At 34.4% G+C, this 21,820-nt stretch overlaps 1 protein-coding gene across 1 annotated transcript; it reads left to right on the top strand.

Moving 5' to 3' along the window:
- Nucleotides 1-321: 321 nt before the first annotated feature.
- LOC127938664 (transport and Golgi organization protein 1 homolog) lies at nt 322-20,767 on the top strand. The gene is made up of 27 exons (XM_052535441.1): nt 322-516; nt 1,816-1,949; nt 2,487-2,573; nt 2,662-5,116; nt 6,046-6,336; nt 6,404-6,540; nt 7,812-7,931; nt 8,020-8,041; nt 8,802-8,890; nt 8,961-9,038; nt 9,129-9,239; nt 9,331-9,402; nt 11,250-11,354; nt 11,422-11,544; nt 11,646-11,721; nt 12,644-12,699; nt 12,773-12,863; nt 12,953-13,091; nt 14,419-14,581; nt 14,656-14,691; nt 14,781-14,848; nt 14,926-15,014; nt 16,807-16,920; nt 17,035-17,103; nt 17,828-17,877; nt 19,103-19,310; nt 19,694-20,767. The coding sequence occupies exons 1-27, from the start codon at nt 393-395 to the stop codon at nt 19,930-19,932; spliced, it is 5,346 nt and encodes a 1,781-aa protein (XP_052391401.1). The 5' UTR covers nt 322-392; the 3' UTR covers nt 19,933-20,767.
- Nucleotides 20,768-21,820: the final 1,053 nt, after the last annotated feature.

Genomic DNA, 21,820 nt, shown 5'->3' with positions numbered 1-21,820 from the left:
CAATGACATAAAATGGCCTTTATAAATTTTTATTTATATGTGAAAATGCTTTCTTATGTGTATGTTTATCTGTCTATCTATAGCTTCTTGAGTTATCTTATTAAATAATTATTTTCCCTAACATTATTTATGATCAAATTATTCAACTTAATAATAAAAAATTAAATAAAAAATAAAGTAAAACGTAACATAAACATCCTAAAGAGTCTTTAATGCGCGTGTTGTGTTGTTGTTGTTGTTGTGGTGCTGCGGTCTCTTTAAGCACGCTGTAACGTGACTCCGGGTTTTCTCTTCTCCTCCTCACACACACACACACACACACACACACACACACACACACACACAGAAGCAGCTCGGCTCTCCTCGGATCTGCTGACGTGTCTGCCAGCATCATGGCTGCACAGTGTCCCTGTTTTTATTCTGTTTTAATGCTCGTTCTCTGCGCGTGTTTTCCTCCGAGCTGTGCAGACCGGCGCTTCTCGGACCTGAAGCGATGCGCTGACGAGGACTGCAGCAGTGAGTATCACTGCAACTTTGTAGCGGGATGCGGCTGACGTCATAAAGGCCGCGCCGCCGCTCCCGCGGGATACTGTAACTTTGTAACAGATGTAAATAGATTGAGTGAGAAGCGGGGTTTTGTACTGAAGATGTGAAGATCCTGTGTGTTGATCCTGAGCTCAGTTTAGCCAGTCGAGCTAACAACATCTACGCACTGTACACTCAGTCTGGTTCTTTGACCCAGTCCATGCATGTTTCATGCATTTAATATGTTACTATCACACACTGAAACGCTTAATAACGTTAAATATAAGGCGTGGCTGTATGTCAGCATGTGAAACTGACCGATTGCTTGATTAGGAAGGTTGTTATTTACAAACTCCCTGCGAAACCTGATTCGATTGAGATGAATTAGGCTGAGCTGTTGTTGACAAGATAGTTTTACTTGACATTCAGAGTGTAATGAACAAAAACAGAAGTATTGTCAATATATGCACAATGCAGATATCTGCTATATTGCATTGCAGTTTAATCACATTTAATTTTTAATGTACAATTCAGACAAAATACAAGTTGTAAAATGTTGTTGAAAGTTGTGTATATATATTGTTCTTACTAGAACTTTAATTAAATACTAATATAAAAAAAAAAAACATCAGATATATTGTCTTTTAAAATATAACATTTTTATTTTATAATGCAACGTAATTTAGTTAACAATTTATTAGCATTTTAATATATTTTTCCGGTTAAAATGACTAAAATTCTACAGTAGATAATATAATCATTCCCAATCCCTCTTTCTTCATATTATGTATTTGCAATAAAAAAAAAAATGTAATTTTTACTTGTAGCAGCACTGTATGTGAATTTATGTTATCATTAAATGGTTAAAAAAAATGCATGCTGTACTGTACTGTACACACATTTTTTTCATGCAACCTGATTGGGTGAATCTCACAAAACCTGTCCATGAATATCCAGATCATGTTGTGGTTTAAAATAATTAGTAAGAAATTAAATATATTTTGCATAAAACACAAATGCTAATTTAGGACCCTTATGATTTGTTGCATTATGCCTGTAATATGCTTTATATTTAATGTAAATTACAATGAATTAATCACAATGTTTTTTTTTTATTCCATATTGCATTCGATTAAAGAAATAAAAATCCACATTGTAACAATTTTCATGCAACTTTCATGCAGAACAAGGTTTTGTTAACTTAAAGTGGATGTACAGTACATGGTAAGCTTTCATAATCAAACATGAAGTGAGTAGTTTTCATCCTAAAGTGTTTTTGTGTCTCTTTAGTGCTTCTCTGCCGAGGGAAGGCTGCCAAGGATTTCACGGGGCCGGACTGTCGGTTTCTCTCTTTTAAGAAAGGAGAGACGATATATGTATATTATAAACTCTCAGGGAAGACATCAGACCTGTGGGCTGCTAGTGTAAGTAATGACTGATTGATAATTTGGTCGTTATGGGCGTTACTGATGATGTACTCAGTATATGATGCATGCATGAATCTTCAACAGCAGAGAAATGTGTTTAAGGAATATTTCACACCTCTGCAGTGAATGGGTGCCGTCAGAATGAGACACCAAACAGCTTATAAAAACATCACAATAATCCACAGCACTTCACTCCATCAGTTAACATCTTGTGAAGTCAAAAGAAACAAATTGATCATTACAGTGATTTCAAACCATAATATCCATAATCCATAATAACATTTCCTCCAGTGATAAAAGTAATCTGGTCTGAATCAGGAGAGAGATCTGCACAGATCAAGCACCATTTACAAGACAAAACAGTCCAGAACTGTTTTAAACGGATATGTGGGTGGATTTTGATGTTAAAGACAACAGACAAGGTTTTTTTTTAAACCAGAGAAAGCATCCTATGAACTCATAGTGTGTTAAAAGGTGCTTATACTGTAGCACAAAAAGTAATTTTTTTGTCTCTCTCTTCGTCTGTTTGCATAGGTTGGAAACAACTTTGGTTATTTCCCAAAGGACTATCTTATTATAAATCATATATATTCTGAAAAAGAATTGGAGGCACCCACAGAGGTATGTTGATGTAGTTAATATTAACTTATGCTTGGTTATTTTTTTGAGGAGTCATTTCGTTAACACAAATCTTTCTTTCCCTTTTCAGGAAACAGATTTTGTTTGCTTTGAGACTGGTCTTGATCAGTTTGAAAGCTATGACATAGATGTGTTATTAAGAAGCACATTGTTGCTAGAAAATGAGAATTCAACAGAAGAATCGAAAGAACCAGCTCAGGATGAAGATGCATCTCAAATGACAACAACAGAATCAGTGGAACCTCTTGCATCAGAGTCAGTAGATTCAGAATCAGAATCACTTCTTGATTCTGAGTCAGTAGATTCAGAATCAGAATCACTTCTTGATTCTGAGTCCGTAGATTCAGAATCATTTCATGAATCTGAGCCAGAAGATTCGGAATCTACATTGCTTCTAGAATCCCATTCAGTAGATTCAGAACCAACATTGATATTTGACACGGAGTCAGTAGATTCAGAATCATTTCATGAATCAGAGTCAGTAGATTCCGAATCGACATCAATTCTTGAATCGCAGTCAGTAGTTTCAGAATCAAAATCACTTCTAGAATCAAATTCAGTAGAATCAGATTCACTTCTAGAATTAAAGTCAGTCGATTCAGAGTCAACATCGCTTCTTGAATCCAAGTCAGTAGATTCAGAATCAACATTGTTTCTCGGATCGAAGTCAGTAGATTCAAAGTTAAAATCACTTAATGAATCAGAGTCAATCGAGCCTGAATCAACATTGCTTTTTGAATCAGATTCAGTAGATTTAGAATCAAAATCACTTCTAGAATCAAATTCAGTAGAATCCGAATCACTTCATGAACCACAGTCAATCGATTCTGAATCAACATCGATACTTGAATCAGAGTCAGTGGATTCAGAATCAAAATCACTTCTAGAATCAAATTCAGTAGATTCAGAATCAGAATCACTCCATGAATCAAAATCAGTCAATTCAGAATCGACATTGCTTCTTGAATCTAAGGCAGATGATTCAGAATCTGTAGAAGCTCCTGAAATTGAGACATTACAAAAATCTACTGAAGAGGACTCTGACGGCTTTCAGCCAGAGAACGATGTTTCATCAGAACCAGCGTCTGAATTTAAAGATGCACTAACAGAAGAGACTGAAGGGATTTCAATAAGCCAAGATGCTGAGGTCATTTCAGAGGATGCAGAAACCGATCTGTTAGATCCTGACGCACGAGATATAGATTATTCTGAGCTTTTGCACAACCAAAGTGATTCTGATTTTGAGCCACTTGAAACACAAACAGCAGGTTTAGATGAAGTACATGAAGAAGCTGCTAAAACAGAGCTAAGTGATAAAGACATACCGCTACAAACACCAGAGAAAACACTCGAGGATGAGGACAGGTCAGGCTTTAAAGATGCTTTCAAAACAGACCATGAAGGTGTAACACAAGCGAATGAATCGCTTCAGGAACTCGCCAAAGAAGTTGAAGAACAAGCTGGTCTTGAGGGCACTCGTGCACAAAGTGATTTTGAAGAACTGGCTGATGCAGATGAAGCCGTTGACGTCAAAATCCCAGAATCTTCTCCAAACGCTAAAACCGCTTCGGATATGAGTCAAGACGTCCCATCTGAACCAGCATTGGAAACGGAGTCTGCCAAGGCATTAAATATAAGTGAAATCACTAAGGAAGACAATCAAGAGGAGTTAGACGTTGTAGACGTTCTTCAGAAGGCCAGCATGAGGCAGAATGAAAATGCAAACGATCCTCAGGATGCAGTTACAAAGAATAGCGAAAAAGTGAGTGAATCTAATTGCGGGGATGAGAAGTTAAAGGAGGAACTTGTTACAGAAAGCTCAGAAACTCTACCTCCAATTGCCCAAGTACATCAGATTGATAACGTGAAGAACGAACTCTTGGATCTACTGAAAAACACACTTGAAGATGACTTGAATGAAGAGCTTTTAGAAGACGAAAATGCTCTTCTTTCTTCTAAAGCTCAGCTCACAGAAGACATACATGAACTTGAAGAAAACCAACAACCTGAAGGCGATCAGTGGGTTGAATCCCAACAAAGCGTAAACATTACAAAACAAGATGAAAGCGGAGAAATTCGTCTTCCTCCCGAGGAGCCCGGATACAGCGATGACGTGCTGAGGCTCACGATCTTACGGGATCACCTGAAGGACGAAGAGATGGAGCACATGCAGAAGTATTTAGAACTGAAGAACCTGTTCAAAATCGAAGCCATGTTTTCAGATCTAGATCTGGAGATGAAGTCCGCGAGAGAGCTGCAGACGGACACGGAGGAGATCGAGCGAACGCTGGACCAGATCATGGAGGTCTCGGAGAACTCCATTCTCGATGCCACAGAGGACATATTCAATGAAAGAGACCAGGAAAATCAGGAACACGGACAGCAGAAGGAACCGGAAACGTACGATGTTGAAGCTGCCATCTTAGACGCTTTCCAAGAGATCATTTTCTCGTTACGACAGAAATATTCAGCAGCCAGTGACAGCGCACCGTTGGTCGAAGAAGAGCATCTCGCTTCTGAAACAGGTCGGTTTAGCAGCAAGGTGCTTGCATTTCCAAACTAATTATATGCATTTGCCTTTTTCAATGCATCATTTCAGGTTTGACCTAGAATCAGATACTGTTTGCGTTGTTTTAACCCTTTAAAATCTCCTGCATCACATTTGATGCATGCATTTCTAAAGCCTCTTAATTAACGTTGCTGTTTAACCAGTTGCACACAATCTCGTTTGATTGATTACTTTAGATTTTGTAGCAAGTAGAAGTTAAGCATAATTGTAAAAAAAAAAAAAACTAATATCGTGGAATATTATTACTATTTTAAAATATAATTTATTCCTATGATGCAAACTGTATTTTCAGCTCGAGCTTCAAGTGTCTTTTTAATGTCAAATCTTTCCTGATTTTATAAGTAAACACTAACTAGACCTGGAGTAAACGCTGCTTTCACTAAAATGTTTTAGAAAAATAAGTGAGTATCAAATATGATCATCAGGCATTTAAGGAACGTTTATTTGTTCTTCTCTCAGTCATCATTGGATTGCATTGCATCATATGTTTTTATCATTTGAATTTCATTTTACTAAGACATATTTATTGGAGATACAGACTGATATTTATATCTTCTGTACTGCTATAAAGATCTTACATTACAAACATCGGATTTTAATCACTTTTTGTGATTAAATAAATATCAGCATCTGAACCCAAATGTGTATTTATGCTCATTTTGGGCTTGTAAATAAAATTGCATTTTTTTTTCGTATAAGAGCCATAAAAGCCTGATGTATCAAATGATACTCAAAAAAAAAAAAAAAAAGTATACGCACATTTTCTTTTCAATTTACTGTCTAAGGGTTTAATAAACCGTTCCAGTTCAAAAATTTCAATTTTTTTCAAATGTCAGGGTTAATGTTTTCTTACCGATTTTTGTTTAATGCGCTTTATCTTCCCAGATGAAACAATGGACTCTGAAGAGGTGAATGGTTTGGACCGTAACCTCAAAATGACCGAACCACATCAGAGTCCCGCGATGCATGAGGAGCCGAACGAATCTGAAGTGATTCTGAATCCTGAATTAAATGTGAACAGAGACCTGTCTCACAGTAAAGACGTGGGTCTCCAGGAGGATGGGGGCCATTTCAACAGAAATCAAGACGTTCAGACGGAGATCCAGAAGGGACCTCGTGCTATTTTAGAGAACCCAGTGGACATGGGCTTTCACTTTGAAGTGGATCCATCCTCAGGTGCGTCAGTGTTTTTGAATAATTCATGTAGCATGTATTGAGCTAAAAGAGTTGTTTCTGTCTCCAGGTTCACTGGAGTCTCCGAGCGTCTCTGATTTCCACGAAACTGAAGCAAGCGGCGTTTCCTCCAGCTCATCGACTGCTGACGAACTTTGGGCTTCAGTGCTCCTCATCAAAGAATATCTGGGAGTTTATGGAGAAATTGTGAGTAAGACCATATTTTTAAGATTCTAGCCACACAGCGTTTGTGTCGTCCAGTTCTCAGCATTCCTGTATTAGACGCTATGGGAGATAAAACTAGTCTTTATTTCAGATTATCAAACTCTGACTTAAACGGACTTTAAAGAAATGTTGATTTGAGCAAGCGTGTTTGGTGTTTCAGAAGCGAAATGCATGATATTCCTTCCATCATTCAGTCAGCAGATGAGTATTATATCCATGCAGTAGTTGTGTAATAATGACACAATGGCTGTATTTTGAGCTCGTATAGAGTAATTCTGCTAACCTAGTGAGTTAAGTCTATTAAGGAGCGTATAAATGATTTAAACAGAGTTGAAAGTGTTTATTCTATGGGCTTCAGGAGATGGGTTTCATCCTAGGGTTGTGTTTTTGTTGCATGTGGCTGGTGCTGATCAGATTCAGTGCTAAAAAAGATTTGACAATATAAGTCTAAAATTGATCTGAAAGAGTCACAGGTTTGACTTCCAGGGCTTCTATCTAAAACTGACAGACGGTGAAAACATTGTTTCTAAAACAGGATAAAGTAGGAAAGTAATTGTGACTTTCTTTTCTCAGAATTGTGGGGTATAAAGTCAGATTTGTCAAATATAGAGAGATGTAAGGTTAGAATTGTGTGGTATAAAGTAACTTTAGCCTTTTTTTAAGCTGTGTTGAAAACAAACAGACAAAAAAACAGGATTTTAATATAAAACTCAAATTTTAAAATGTGCATTCCATGGTGAAAAAAAAACAGAATAGAGGAATGAAACACAGAAATTCTGCGAATTAAAAAAAGAAATGTGTGTGTAGAATATAATTGCTAGAATAAAAGTCAGATTGTGAGAGAAAAGGTTAGAATTAACTTTTTTTATTGAAGAAAAAAAATCTTAATTTTGAAATGCAAAAAATTTGTGAGAAAAATTCTGAATTCTAAGCTTATACCTCGTAATTCAGAGTCTATCGCTCAGAATTGTGGAAAAAGTCAGAATAGTGAGCTATAACTCGCTAAAAGTGGGACCTGTGTGAGAAAAAGTTTAAAATTAAAGACGATTTAAAATTTGTGTTCCATGTTGGAAACAAAATAACAGCGGAATGTAAACTCGGAACTCTGAGAAAAAAAGTGAGAATTCTGAGTTTAAATTGTGAAATCAGAATAATTGTGAATGTAGAATTGCTAGAATAAAAGTCAGATTGTGAGAAAATGTTGCAATGACCTTTTTTGACGTAGTAATTTCACGTGTTTCTGTGGGGATCAGCTGATCAGGGCTCTTCCGGAGGAATCCACGGTCCTCGGCGTCCCCTGGGAGCCGCTGGTGGTTACAGCCGTGTGTGGTACCTTTACATTACTGATGTTCTTCTGGAGGACGCTTCTCGCTGTAAGAATCACCTTTTGAGAATCACCTATCATTCTTTTGAGATCGCATCAGTCTAAATCAGTCGTTCAACTCTTCTCTCCTCCTCTAGATCAAAGGCAGAAGCTATCAGTGTAAGTCAACCTCTTTATGATGGAGAGATCAGCTAAATATACATTTGATCTCAAAGATGCACCGGTGGCAGATTTATTCATTTAGAAATAAGATGATCTTTGGTTTGTGTGTATCAGATAATCACATGCAGCAGTACTCAAAATTTATCAAATATTTAATGCACTGGATTATTCAAATAAAAATAGGCATTATTGCATCATATAATATGAAAACAAGTTATTTGCAAAATATAATTTACATCATAATATTATTTAGTCGTGTCAGCCACACTACCTTTAAAATATTTGTTTATTTGTCTAAGAAAAAAAAAAAAAAAAAAAATATATATATATATATATATATATATATATATATATATATATATATAATTTTTCCATCCATTTATTTTTTACTTAAGTATTTTATCAGATTTTTTTTTTTTTTTTTTTCAAAAAATTCTATTTGCTCAAAGAAATACAAAAATTATTATTGTTATTATTTGAAAAAGTTATTTCAGTGTAGTTTAGATTCCTTTCCAAATAATTCAAATAAGTTTAATTTAACACAATTTTTTCAGTAGTTTTTGAATCACTTTTCCAAAAATATTTACATCTTCATCGAATATTGTAATATTAGATATCAATATTAATAACAAAATAAGCTTATAATAATAATATTAAATTATTCTCACTTTAAATATGTAGTTTTTTTCTGTAATTTTTTTGTAGTAATTTAAAGTGTACTTTTTAAATCTATTTCACATCCTCTTTTCTTTTGCAGTAAGTGAAAAGCAGCTCCGAGAGAAGATCCAGCAGCTTCTGAAGGAGAAATCAGAAGCTGTTAACCAGATCTCCGAGCTGAAGGACATGGTAAACTTCACCGACTCGTCTCAGTGTTTTCAGGGAAGTCTGATGAATCTGATCCGGTGTCTCCTTGCAGATAAAAGAGCGTGAAGAACGGCTGAAAAACTCTGAGAAATCACTGAGTTCCAGTCAACATGAAATGAAAGCGCTGAAGGTGAATCAGAGCGGCAGGATTCATGCATCGGTCACGGTTCCCTCTCGATGCACATTGGTTTGACGTGGTTTGTTGTTTGTGTTGTGCTAGAACCGTCACCAAATGCTCCAGAGTCAGTGGGAGCAGATGTGTGCCCGCATTTCACCGCTCAACCAGAATATAGCAGACACACAGGAAGAAAACGCTAATCTCAGGGAGAAGGTAAGATCAAGCTTCTTCCATTTTTTTTTTGCCACTGATTTATCATCTCTCTGATTTTTCAATACCCTTTTTGTTTTTCTCTCAACCAAAGATTGGCAGAATGCACCAGAGAATCGAGAAATACCAGAAAACTCTCAAGAGCTTTGATGAGGAGCGTGCACAGGTCACTTCAGAGATCTCCATGTATTGTTTCTGTGGATATATGCTAATACGGGACAGTCTGTCAGTGGTTGTGGGCGGAGCTTGAGTAGTATGACATCATATTAGGGGATAAAAAAAAATGGTGATTGTAGGGAGCTTGTGTCCATTTACTATTATGTTAAATTTCATTTTGCATCTGACGTCCCCTTTAAGTTTTAAGTAAATAGGTATGTGTGTATATATATATACATATATATATATATATATATATATGATGGTATAACGGAAGAATGATGAGAAATTTACTAGAAATACATTTATTTTTTACTTAAAGGGGACATCTGATGCATAATGAAATTTAATATAGCAGTAAATGAACACAAGTAATCAACTTCATTTTCAATATCATAATTGATCATCATCATAACCATCACTTCTGTCATTTTAGCTGTATTTTAAATGATCCACAAAAATGTGAAAAGAAAATAATTATTTTTTTATTCAATTTGTTTCACTTATAGTTTGCTTTCTAAATAATAAAAATACTAAGACCTTCATTTTTTTTCTTGTATTTTTAATAAATCTTTCAAAATAGATTGTAGCATCATTGAATATTAATTCTCAGCTAAATTGATAATTAATTATATAATTTATAAAATGTTTATATCATTGGATTTGTAGTTTTGTTTTCTATAAAAAGACCTAAATTCTTTTGTATTGTTATTTTAGTGTTATTTAAATGCTATAGTTTTTATAAATCAAAAAAAAAAAAAATTATGTACTTTCCATTTTAATTTTATGTTGGTCAATTTTAGGAGTTTTAGTTTATGTACAGTACAGAGCAAAAGTTTGGAAACATTACTATTTTCAATGTTTTTGAAAGAAGTTTCTTCTGCTCATCAAGCCTGCATTTATTTGATCAAAAATACAGAAAAAACAGTAATATTGTGAAATATTATTACAACTTAAAATAATAGTTTTCTATTTGAATATACTTAAAAAACTAATTTATTCCTGTGATGCAAAGCTGAATTTTCAGCATCATTCCTCCAGCTTCAGTGTCACATGTAACATCAGTCGATCACATGATCATTTAGAAATCATTCTAATATTCTGATTTATTATGAGTGTTGGAAACAGTTCTGCTGTCTAATATATTTGATCAATAAAAGGTTAAAAAGAACGGCATTTATTAAAAATAAAAATAAAAAAATCTAATAATATTTATTCTAATAATATATTTTCTTTACTATCTTTACTTTTTATCAATTTAACACATCCTTGCTGAATAAAAGTATTGATTTTATTAAAAAAAAGAAAGAAAAAAATTACTGACCAGTATTGTATATTGTTATTACAAAATATTTATATTTTAAAAACATAGCTTCTTTTTTTTTTTTTTTTTTTTTTACTTTTTATTCATCAAAGTATCCTAAAAAAGTATCACATGTTCTGAAAAAATATTAAGCAGCAGAACTGTTTTCAGCTTTGCATCACAGAAATAAATGATCATTTAAAGTATAATAAATGTAAAAACAATTATTTTAAATTGTAATAATATATCAAAATATAAAAAAAAAAATCTGTATTTTTGATCAAATAAATGCAGGCTTGATGAGCAGAAGAAACTTCTTTCAAAAACATTAAAAATAGTAATGTTTCCAAACTTTTGCTCTGTACTGTATATATATATATGTGTGTATATATTTGTATGCGTGTGTATAAAACACCTTAATTTATAAAAAAAAAATATATATATATATATATATATATATCCCTGTTTTGAAAATGTATCTGAACATTTGAATTCATTCCCTCATGTCCTAAAGATGAAGAAAATAAATATGTTTTTGTTTGCTTTAATAACAGGTCCATGTGCTCATGGATGAAGCCAGACTCAGAGAAGATGCCTTCAAGGCTCAGGTTCTGTCCTTCGAGAAGGAAAACGGCGCTTTAAAAGAGCAGAAGAAATCTGTGAGTCCTGCGGTCAGAGCTGTGAATCTCACTCGAGCATCATCTGATGATATTTCTGTTCGGACAGCTCCTGCGTGATGCTGAAGACTGGCAGGAGAAGCACAGGAGACTGAGCGAGGAGATCCGCGTTTACCACACGTCCCAGAAAGAGCTGGAAGACTCTCTGGTGCACAGGGAGAAAGAGATCGACGTGAGTGAAGCTTGTTCCACTGGAGCTTCATTTACATTTCATCACAAATCACAGTGTGTTCTTTAAAATAGCATGGCATCCCATGATCCTCTGGTGTCTAGGTTTTGTCCAGCTGTATTGCAGAGCTCAGTCGTCTGGGAGCTTGTGATCCTGCAGAACTACAGAAAGATGATGCTGGTAAGCTCTATTTACATTTGTTGTCTGTTTTTGTATTTGCAGAGGCTCTCGTCTAGAGTAATGTGATCTGCCGAGAAAAGCAAAATCAGGAAATATCTGATGTGTGTTTGTTTTACTGAGGAAATGTCTTCTGACATTCTCTGACTTTGGAACTAAAGCTAAAAACACTGTTATGTGGAATTATTTTGGATTTCAGTATAGATAATTTATTTTATTCAAAATTTCTTCATGATGCAAGAGGACCAATGTTTATAAAACCGTTGATTGTTTTGTTGCATGGCCTGTTCTGTTGTAGTTTTTCTTGTCATTTCTGCTGCAATAAAAAAAAAGCAGTTTGCATGCACAATTTGGCCAGAAATTAGTTATTCATCATTTTAATAATAATAATAATAATTATTATTATTATTGTTGTTGTTGTAATTATTAATAAGCATAATTCTTATTTAAACGTTAAACAAAATGGGATATTATTTTATTATTAGTAGTAATAGTAATATTTTAATGAATTAATTTAATGCATTTAATATTTTAAATAATATATATATATTTTTAATAACTTAATTATATTATAAACAATATGATAAAAAGTTATTACTAATTACACAAAATAACATCGATTCTAATATTACAGTAAAATAAGGTATTTACAAAAAAAAAAAAATTATTTTATGGTAGAATTGTAAACTTAATATCTTAATTTTCATGTTGAATGGTAGCAGATTTATTTTAGTTTAATATTTAATAAATTGCTCGTGAGTTTGGTTATATTGCGATCATTCGTGGTGCCCTACATGTGTTCAGTGAACATTAGCTCTATCGTTTTATTATTTTGCTACTGTTTTATACAAGCAATAAGCTTCTCGAGGCGTGAAGATGGTTAGATTTAACATTCTCTGAACAACAAGCATCTGTTTTCTTTCAGAGAAGACGATGGACGGCATGAGACTGCGGATCAAACAGATGATGGACGTCTCCAGGGTACATGCGTCTGATTGTATTTGGAGGATAATTCAACACTCTTCTCATTTCTAATGCAGTTTCTGTTTGACAGATTAAAGTGACGCTCCGTGTCGTGGAAGACGAGAGGAATCGCTTCGTGGAAAGTCTCCTCGCCGAACAGAAAGCCAGACGGGATCTGGAGGGTATGAAGACTGCGACTGTTCGCTCGAACACCTTCTGATCGGGTTCCTACCTCTTCATCTACTCATGCATTGTTTATTTTTGAATCTAGAGCGATATCAGAAGGCCATGCATGAACAGATGAATCTGCACAAGGAGAAAGCGCATCTGGAGAACCAGCTGAAGACCCTGCAGCAGAGGCTGGAGATCACCACTGAACTCTACCAGCAGAAAGAGCACGCACTGCAGCAGTGAGAGCTCACACTTCTTTACATCACAAACCCTTTACAAGTGCACGGATCAGATCATTAGTTCAGGGACTGCTGCAATAGAACAATTAGAAGTCCCTATTTTTAGTCGGAGTTTTATGAAATGAAACTGCACAGAAGGCATTCTGCTAAGTGTAGTAATTATTTCAATATAGATGCTTGCTTTTTCTGTAATTTATTCAAAATTTAAATAAGTTTTTTTTTTTGCACCAAGAGGACCAGCTATATATATATATATATATATATTAGAGCCGGTACTTTAACGCGTTAATTGAGATTAATTAATTACACAAAAAATAACGCGTTAACTAAGATTAATTAATTACAGAAAAAAAAATCTCGCATTTTTAATAACTTATTTTTGCACCGCGGAACGTTTCTCACTGGATTTGTTTCGGCGGGACCGATTATACTGGAGCACCAACTAGCGTTCGCACATCACAGCAGCACACATCGAGCCTCAAGTATAATCTCAACGTAAAACATATAGCAGCTAGCGTGGACTTTACACTTTATGTTGAACTATGTATTATTTTGTTGGTGCAACAGTTTATGTTGAACTCTTTATTGTTTTGGCCAAGGTTATTGAGAGTTGGACTTAGTATGTTATGGCCTCTGAAGCAACAGAGAGATGTTTTCTAATAGTCAGTGTTTCTAATGTTCTGAATGTAATTGAGAGTATTGTGTTTTACTTAAAAACACTTTACAGAAGGTTCCAGCACCTATAAGCTTCCTGAATTTCTGAAATGTACTATTTCTAAATTGTTTCTAAATATGCTATTGCTACACTTAATGGCAAAAATTGCACTGGTCTGCTAGACTTGGTTGAACAAAAATAAACAATATTTTGTTGCTTAAGCTTATGTATTCAGTCTTTATTCAATGGTATACTATAAATCCATGTGAAAAAAATACTTCTCACTGTTCTCAGGTCAAATATTTATATGCGATTAAAATGCGATTAATTTCGATTAATTAATTACAAAGCCTCTAATTAATTAGATACATTTTTTTAATCGAGTCCCGGCCCTAATATATATGCATGATTATGGAAATTTTCACACACACTTCACACACATTCTTCATCCTGCACCCGATATTAAGTAATAGTTTATTTAATAGTTTATCCCCGTAATTAGACGGCTACAGCTAGAAAACAGGAGAAACTAGAAGAAGAAATAGATGATTAAATTCTGATCCGGCTGTTCAGGGTGACACAGATCTCACTGAAGTTGCATGTCAAACCTCAAGTGCAGTGTGTGTGTGTGTGTGTGTGTGTGTGTGTGTGTGTGTGTGTGTGTGTGTGTAGGAAGCTGACTCAGGAGGAGCTGGAGAGGCGTGAGAAGGAGACGAAGCTGTCGGAGGTGGACAGTAAAGCTCTTCTCTCAGACGAGGAGCTGAGGGCCTTGAAACAGAAGATGAAGGACATCGAGGAGGAGATGCAGCAGAACGAACGCTCTCTGAAAGCAGAGGTCAGAAACATTTACTGGACACGATCACCATGTTCTCATCTCATTCTCACCTCCACGCCTTTGCTTTCTAACAGGTGTCCATCCAGGAGAAGAAAGCCCATGAGAACTGGGTGAGAGAGCAATCACCATGATTTGTCTGGTGATAATATTGATATATTTACCGATGTATTATTCATAGCTACTTGTGTATGTCTTGTAGTTGAAAGCGCGCGCCTCTGAACGAACTCTGCTGGAGGAACGGAGAGAGTCGGCCGTCCTTCATCAGAAGTGAGTGTACTGTTCAAGTGCTTCGTATCAGTGCTGTTATTGAACGTGATGTTCCTGATGTTTGTGCTTTTGTAAAGGCTTGTGGAGTACAGAGATAAAATATCAGAGCTGGAGCAAAGTCTGTTCAAACTCAGCTCTGGAGCTCCAGAGCGTCACACACGACGAGGTGAGGAGCTTGTGTCCTCTCGTGCACACACACACACACACACGCACACACACACACACACACACACACACGCCGAGGTGAGGAGCTTCTGTCCTCTCGTGCACACACACACACACACACACACACACACATACACACACACACACACACACACACACACGAGACACTTAACGACTGCAGCTGCTGCTGTCCACAGTTCATTTCACATGCTTTTGTCTTTGCATAATGTGCTGGTGTTGTTAAATAAAACTGTTAAAACATCCTTTTTGTTTTTATAAAAAAGAAAAAAAAGTACTGAAATAACTGAAGTAAAAATAAATGAAAGAAAACACAAACTTTTTTTTTTTTTTTTAATGAATGTTAACTGACAAATGACAATGACAAAATCATATTTTAGACACAGGCATTCATTCTTTGATAAATGCAATGTTATTTTGTTGATAAAAAAATAGTTATTTTCATAAATTGAAATAAAGCAGAAACTAAATTAAATATAAATTTTAGATGTAAAAAATAGGTGACAAAATAACTCAAAATGAAATAAAATCATTCATGCAAAATAGAAAAACTAACAAATTATGATGCTAATAATGCTATGTTGTTATTGTTTACTAAAACAAAAAAATCTTAAATAAATAAAATGTAAATATTAGATGAAAAAAACTATAAGTACTAAAATAATTAAAACTTAATAAAAAAACATTAATGATAAATAGAAAATTGTTATTGTTAAACAAAACTATTAAAAATCGTTTTCATTAGTTGAAAATATAATTCAAATAAAATATAATTATTAGATAAAAACGTAATAGCTAGATAGAAAAAGTATTAAAAAAACGGACAATGACAAAAGTATATTAAAAAATTACTTAAACTAAAATCAAAATGAAAGCGAATTAAAAAAAATAACTACATTAGATGTTGACTAGGTGACTAAAATAACTCAAATGGAGATAAAATCATTCATTCAAAATAGAAAAAAACTAACAAATAATGATGACAAATGTATTCAGTCTTGTAAAATCCCATGTTGTTATTGTTAACTAAAACTAAAAAACTTAATTAAAACAAAATGAAAATATTAGATGAAAAAATAACTATGTGTGCTAAAATAACTAAAACTTACAAAAAAAATAATGATGAATAGAAAAATTATTGTTTACCAAAACGATTAAAAATCGTTTTTATTAATTGAAAATAGAATTAAAATAAAAGATAAGATAATTATAAGTATAAACCGCATCAGTCCAAAAATATGTCATGACGAGGGAAAAAACATGTCACATTTATTTAGAAGCAATAACCAAGAGAAAACATTACCGTCTCCAGCCACGAGGGGGCGCTCTATGTCTTCCGTGTAGACTACAGGAGCACTGAGCAGCATAGAGCGCCCTCTGGCGGCTGGAGACGGTAATGTTTTCTCTGGATTAATGTCAAATTAATTTTGATAAATAAATCGCACCTGTCTATAAGTCACAGGACCAGCCAAACTATTAAAAGAAGTGAGACTTATAGTCCGGTATATATTTTTTTCAACTGACAAATACAAAAGCATATTAACAAAAAAACTAAAACTAAAATTAAAATGAAAGTTAATAAAGAAATAATTAAATATGCAGTTTAAAAAAAATACTCTTCAACATAAAGTTTTTTTTTTCTTACTTTCTTTCGTTTTGATAATTTTGGGAGGCTTGTCAGACTCGGCGACAGTAACCGAGGGGCGGAGCTCTGATGTGTCCGGTCGTGTCATTGGCTCGTATTGTGTCTGATTGTGCTGGTTTGATCTGAGCAGGTGATTCGTTCGGGCCGTCTCCTGTGAGTGGGGGGGCTCCCTCTCCTCCTCAAATGATAGAGGGTCCCGGACGCCCCCCCTCTGCACCTGCAGGGCGACGGGGCCAACCTTTCGGTGAGACATCAACTTTATCCTCTCCTGATGTGTTTGCTCCTGAGCTCCAGCCTCTGATATCAGTATAAAATGACTGATAACAGCTCCTTAATAATCCCTTGTGATGTGTTCCAGGTCCACGACCCCCGTCTGACCCTCACGGACGCTTCTCAGACCTCGGACACCCGCTGCCCTCCAGACCAGGTGTTTATGAGACCAGCCGTTATAAATCAGCAAGGAAGGCTGCGTCTATTTGATCAAAACTACAGTGAAAAATTCAAAATATTATTGCTATTTAAATGTCTTAATGTTTTTGTAACATTATAAATGTCTTTACTGGCACTTTTGATCAATTTAATGCATTTTTGTAAAATAAATAAATAGATTTTATATATATATATATATATATATATATATATATATATATATATATATATATATATATATATATATATATATATATATATATATATTATTTATTTATTTCATTTAAAAAAAAGAAATCGAGATGTTACCTTATCAACTAATTAAAATAAGTACCGAAATAATATAAAGTTAAATAAAAATAAATCAAAGCTAAATATAAAAAATATACGAAGATATGACAATGGTAATTTTTTTTTTTGATTAGAAATATAGCTGAAATAAAATATAAATGTAATAAAAAGCTTAAATGAAAATTAGAAAAGTGACCTCTAAACTAAAAATAAAGCAATTAAAAAAATGTAAATTTTTTGTTATTGTTTGATGACTAGAAAGTACAAAATAATAATAATAAAAAAAAATAATATATATATATATATATATATATATATATATATATAATTTTTTTTTTATTATTATTATTTTTTTATGTGGGCTTTATCAGATATGGTTTGCATTGCACAGTTTAGGATCTACATCCGCTGTGGTTTTGTCTGTTTTTCAGACATGTTTCCTCCGATGACTTCGTCTCCCTGTGCACATGACGGACCGATGGTGAGGATCACACCCTTTCATGCTTTTCTCTTGAGATTTGAAGTACATTATGTCCAAATGTGAGCGAGGAGATCTCCAGTAAACATCTGTCAGAAACAGTCATGCGTATCCAGATGTTGTTCTCCATTAAACAGCGCTGGGTGTGTGAAAGAGTTACAGCAACATGTACTTATACAAGTACATGAATGCCAAATAGTTTCAAGATTGATTGAAAGGAAACACAACAAGACTTAAGTGTAACAAGCACATGTTAAGTGTGTAAAATTGAATTGAATGTAAAATGTAATTGCACAAATAATGCAGTTTCATCTCTGCAAGTCCTGCAACATTTCGACTCATGCTTTTACACATTTTCATAACCTCTGACATTATTGTCTGCACAAGTTTACAGCATTCCAGCCGAATTCTGCCATAATAAAAGCTTGAGGCTTTGAAATGTCAAAAGCGTAAATAGTAAAAAATATATATATATATTTTAATATATTATAAAAGCTTGAGTATGCATTAAAAATGTATTTACCACATGAATATTGTAGTGTAAAATAAAAATATTTTTTACAATACAGTTGTAATTTACAACATGTTTCATTTTCTTTTTAATAATTGGCGTTAATTTATTAATTAAGCTTGAATATTCGAAAGTGAAGAACTTAAGACAAATATGTGACTCTGGAGCACAAAATCAGTCACTAAATTATTAGGATATTAAGTAAGGATTGTATTCCATTAATATATTTTTTATTTCTTATGGTAAATATATCAAAACGTAATTTTTGATTAGTAATATGCATTGCTAAGAACTTAATTTGAACAACTTTAAAGGCGATTTTCTCAATATTTAGATTTTTTTGCATCCTCAGATTCCAGATTTTCAAATAGTTGCATCTCAGACAAATATTGTGTGATCATAACAAACCATACATCAAAGGAAAGATGATTTATCAGCTGTTAATACATCTCAATGTTTGGGTTGTGTGGTCCAGGGGTCACATTATCAGCATTGCATCTTGTAGTGTAAAATACAACATTTCCATCAATCTTTATTTTATTTTACAAGTGTCAAGAATTATTATAATTATTATTAATAAAGCATGAAGCTTTGAAATTAGTTTTGTAACTTTATATATTATCAACTATTCTGATTAATTTTTTAGTTATATTGAGTTATATATCGGTTAACAGGATTTTTTTTCATAAACCTGTAGTTCTGCATCTTCTCCTCCAGCTCTCCAAGTCTCAGAGTCAGGGATCCTTCTTGCCGTCTCCGGTTCCTCCACCAAAGTCGTACGGACCCCCAGTCGTGCCGCTCCCACCCATGATGATCCGACCTCCCAGTGACCTTCCCCCCGAGCCGCGCTTCAGACCTCAACCCTTGGACTCGTACGGCCCTCCTCCTGCCCTCGGCCCGTTTGGACCCGTACCTCCACCGTTTGGTAATCCTCATTACCTTTGAGTCTGCTTCTTGTAAGATTGGGAACATCGTACAGTTACATTACATTCAGTCCCCAACCATCGGATCGCAAGATGATTCTGTGACACTAGATATGACACGGTGTTATTTATTTATATTAATGATTGTTTTAGTGCTGCACGATTATGACATAAAACATAATTGTCGATTATTTCCTAGAAATTGTGTTTATCGCAATTTACATTAAGCATTGTTTGATGCATGTGCACGAGCTGAAAACACTGTAACTGAAAACTTTTGATGTTGGCAATGCAATGTGAATTTAATCCTTTTTTGCACATGCATGCTTGCTTTATTTGTTTAATCCATATACAAAAATCTCCTGTTTCACTGTTTCATCATCAGGACGAGGGCCACCGTTGGGATCGCTCCCCCCTCCTCCTCTCGGACCACGGGACGTCCCTCCAGAATTCTTCCCCCCTCGCCCCTTCCCCCCCGGAGCCATGGTCCCGCCTCTGTACGGTGGGCGTGGCTTCCCGGGACCCCCTCTGCTGACCCCTCAGCGCTCCAGAGACGGCGAGGGGAACGTCACACCCGCCGACGAGCCCCCAACACACACGTCCCATCAGAACGAGGATCCTTGACCCGAGAACCTGATTCTGTTCAGTATTCAATCATCAAGATCAGGTTTGGGTAGAAAAAACTAAAACAACAACACATTTGAGACAGAAATAATGAATGTTTTGATTTTATATCTTAGCAAACCTTTCCTATGGAAATAGTGTGATTCAATATGCATTTTTTTTTTTTTTGTGGTTAAATTATAATCTCTACTACTCGACCCAGTGCTGATGCATTCTGGGATGTCGAGCCGATATTCAGGCACATCGTGAAGCCATTTCCTCATTCCTTTAATGTGAGAGGACTCTGAAGAGACTTTTCACTATTTTTGAACAACCATATTACCGTTCTTTTGATTCGTCAGCTAGCCTGTGTTTATTTTTTATTCGCCTCGTCTGTGTTTATTTTAACGTTTTATTCATCTTGCATCTGCTCTGATTTCTTTTTCCTAGCGGAAAGGCACATTTGATGTCATATTGACAGAGTATTTCTACATTATTTTCATTTCTTTGATTAACCCAAAAATTATTTTACAAGCAAGTGCCACACATTCATTGCAAAAGATTCACTGAATTGCAATAATTTAAAAATAATAATTTCATTCCCAGAAAACCTTCTTATTTTGATGTTCTCTTAAGTTTTTTCATGCAATGCTTTTGGAAACAGAATAGAAAAATGCTCCAATTCTCAAAATCCATAATCTTATTTTGTTTTTATTTTTTCTTTGCATATATTGTTTTTTTTTTTGAGTAAATTATTTTAGTAAGTGTGTTGAGAGGATGCATCATGTGCACGCAGTAAGAGGGAAGAAACGGTTTTAAAAATATGTGGCATTAAATAAAGCTTATTTTTCCTGTAGTTTTGATGAATGTGTTTTCTGGCAAATCCACCGTCATGCGTCTCAACATCTTTCATCAAGAACTCCCATGAGGAGCCAGCGATTTTGCTCTGGATTAATTAATACAGGACATTTGCATTAAACAATTAATCATGCCAGTTTTTCCCTTAAAGAGGATTTAGGTACTTATCACTTGCTGTGCTGAAAATCCTTTCCTTATGGTTTCCTGGTCAAATATGATTATTATGCTATATTATCAGCAAGATCATTTGTCAACTTTGTATTATTTTGATTAGAACATTTATTTTTGGAACTGGATGATTGAAGGCCTGGTTGATCTGAGTTTATAGACAGTTTTTGATAGAAAAAAAGCATTACGTGTCCATAATTTTGGCAATGTTCAGTCAGAAACTGAAGAGCATGAGCTCAAATCAATCTATTATCAGTCAGTTCCTAAATGAAATACAAAACCTGTGCTAATTCAAAGAAGACAAGACAATATCTGTTAATATGTGTCCCTGAAGCACAAATCAGTCTTTTTAAACTTTATTTTTGATTCATAATATGCATTGCTAAGAACTCATTTGGACTATTTTAATTGGTGATTTTCTCAGTATTTAGATTTTTTTTTTTTTTTTTTGCTTCCTCAGATTCAAGATATTTAAATAGTTGAATCTCAGCCAAATATTATCAGATCCCAACAAACAATACATCAATGAAAAGATTAATTATGCTTTCAGATGATTCAATTTTAAGACTGGTTTTGTGTTCCAGGGTCACATATAGTATAACAAAACATTTATAAGCCTTTTCTGATGGGTCATTTTTGACCTGGAACACCGCTAGTGTAAAAAGTTACAAAAAATTTTGGCAAGTTGTGATACCCTGTGTGAGAAAAGTCGATAAGTTGTAGTCTAGTTAATTTTAGTAACATTAACTATAGCATCCCACCAGAATAAGACATGCTTAAAAATATCTGAATGTGGTTTGCTTTAGATGCGATCAAACTTTTAGCTCTATTTTTACATTTTAGTATCTATTTTAAAATGTGCATGGTTTAAAATGTTAAAATA

This window comes from Carassius gibelio, chromosome A20 (genome assembly GCF_023724105.1).
Source record: "Carassius gibelio isolate Cgi1373 ecotype wild population from Czech Republic chromosome A20, carGib1.2-hapl.c, whole genome shotgun sequence".
In the NCBI taxonomy this organism is placed as follows: domain Eukaryota; kingdom Metazoa; phylum Chordata; class Actinopteri; order Cypriniformes; family Cyprinidae; genus Carassius; species Carassius gibelio.
The sequence above is the reverse complement of the archived record's forward strand: the minus strand, read 5'-3'. Positions and strand labels throughout refer to the sequence as shown.

What these genes read in the sequence shown, in the direction of transcription:
- LOC127938664 (XM_052535441.1), top strand. Translation starts at nt 393, where the DNA reads ATGGCTGCACAGTGTCCCTGTTTTTATTCTGTTTTAATGCTCGTTCTC. An exon ending in TAAAAGAGCAGAAGAAATCT is followed by an intron (nt 11,355 to 11,421) that starts GTGAGTCCTGCG and finishes CTGTTCGGACAG; the next exon opens with CTCCTGCGTGATGCTGAAGA. An exon ending in AACGCTCTCTGAAAGCAGAG is followed by an intron (nt 14,582 to 14,655) that starts GTCAGAAACATT and finishes GCTTTCTAACAG; the next exon opens with GTGTCCATCCAGGAGAAGAA.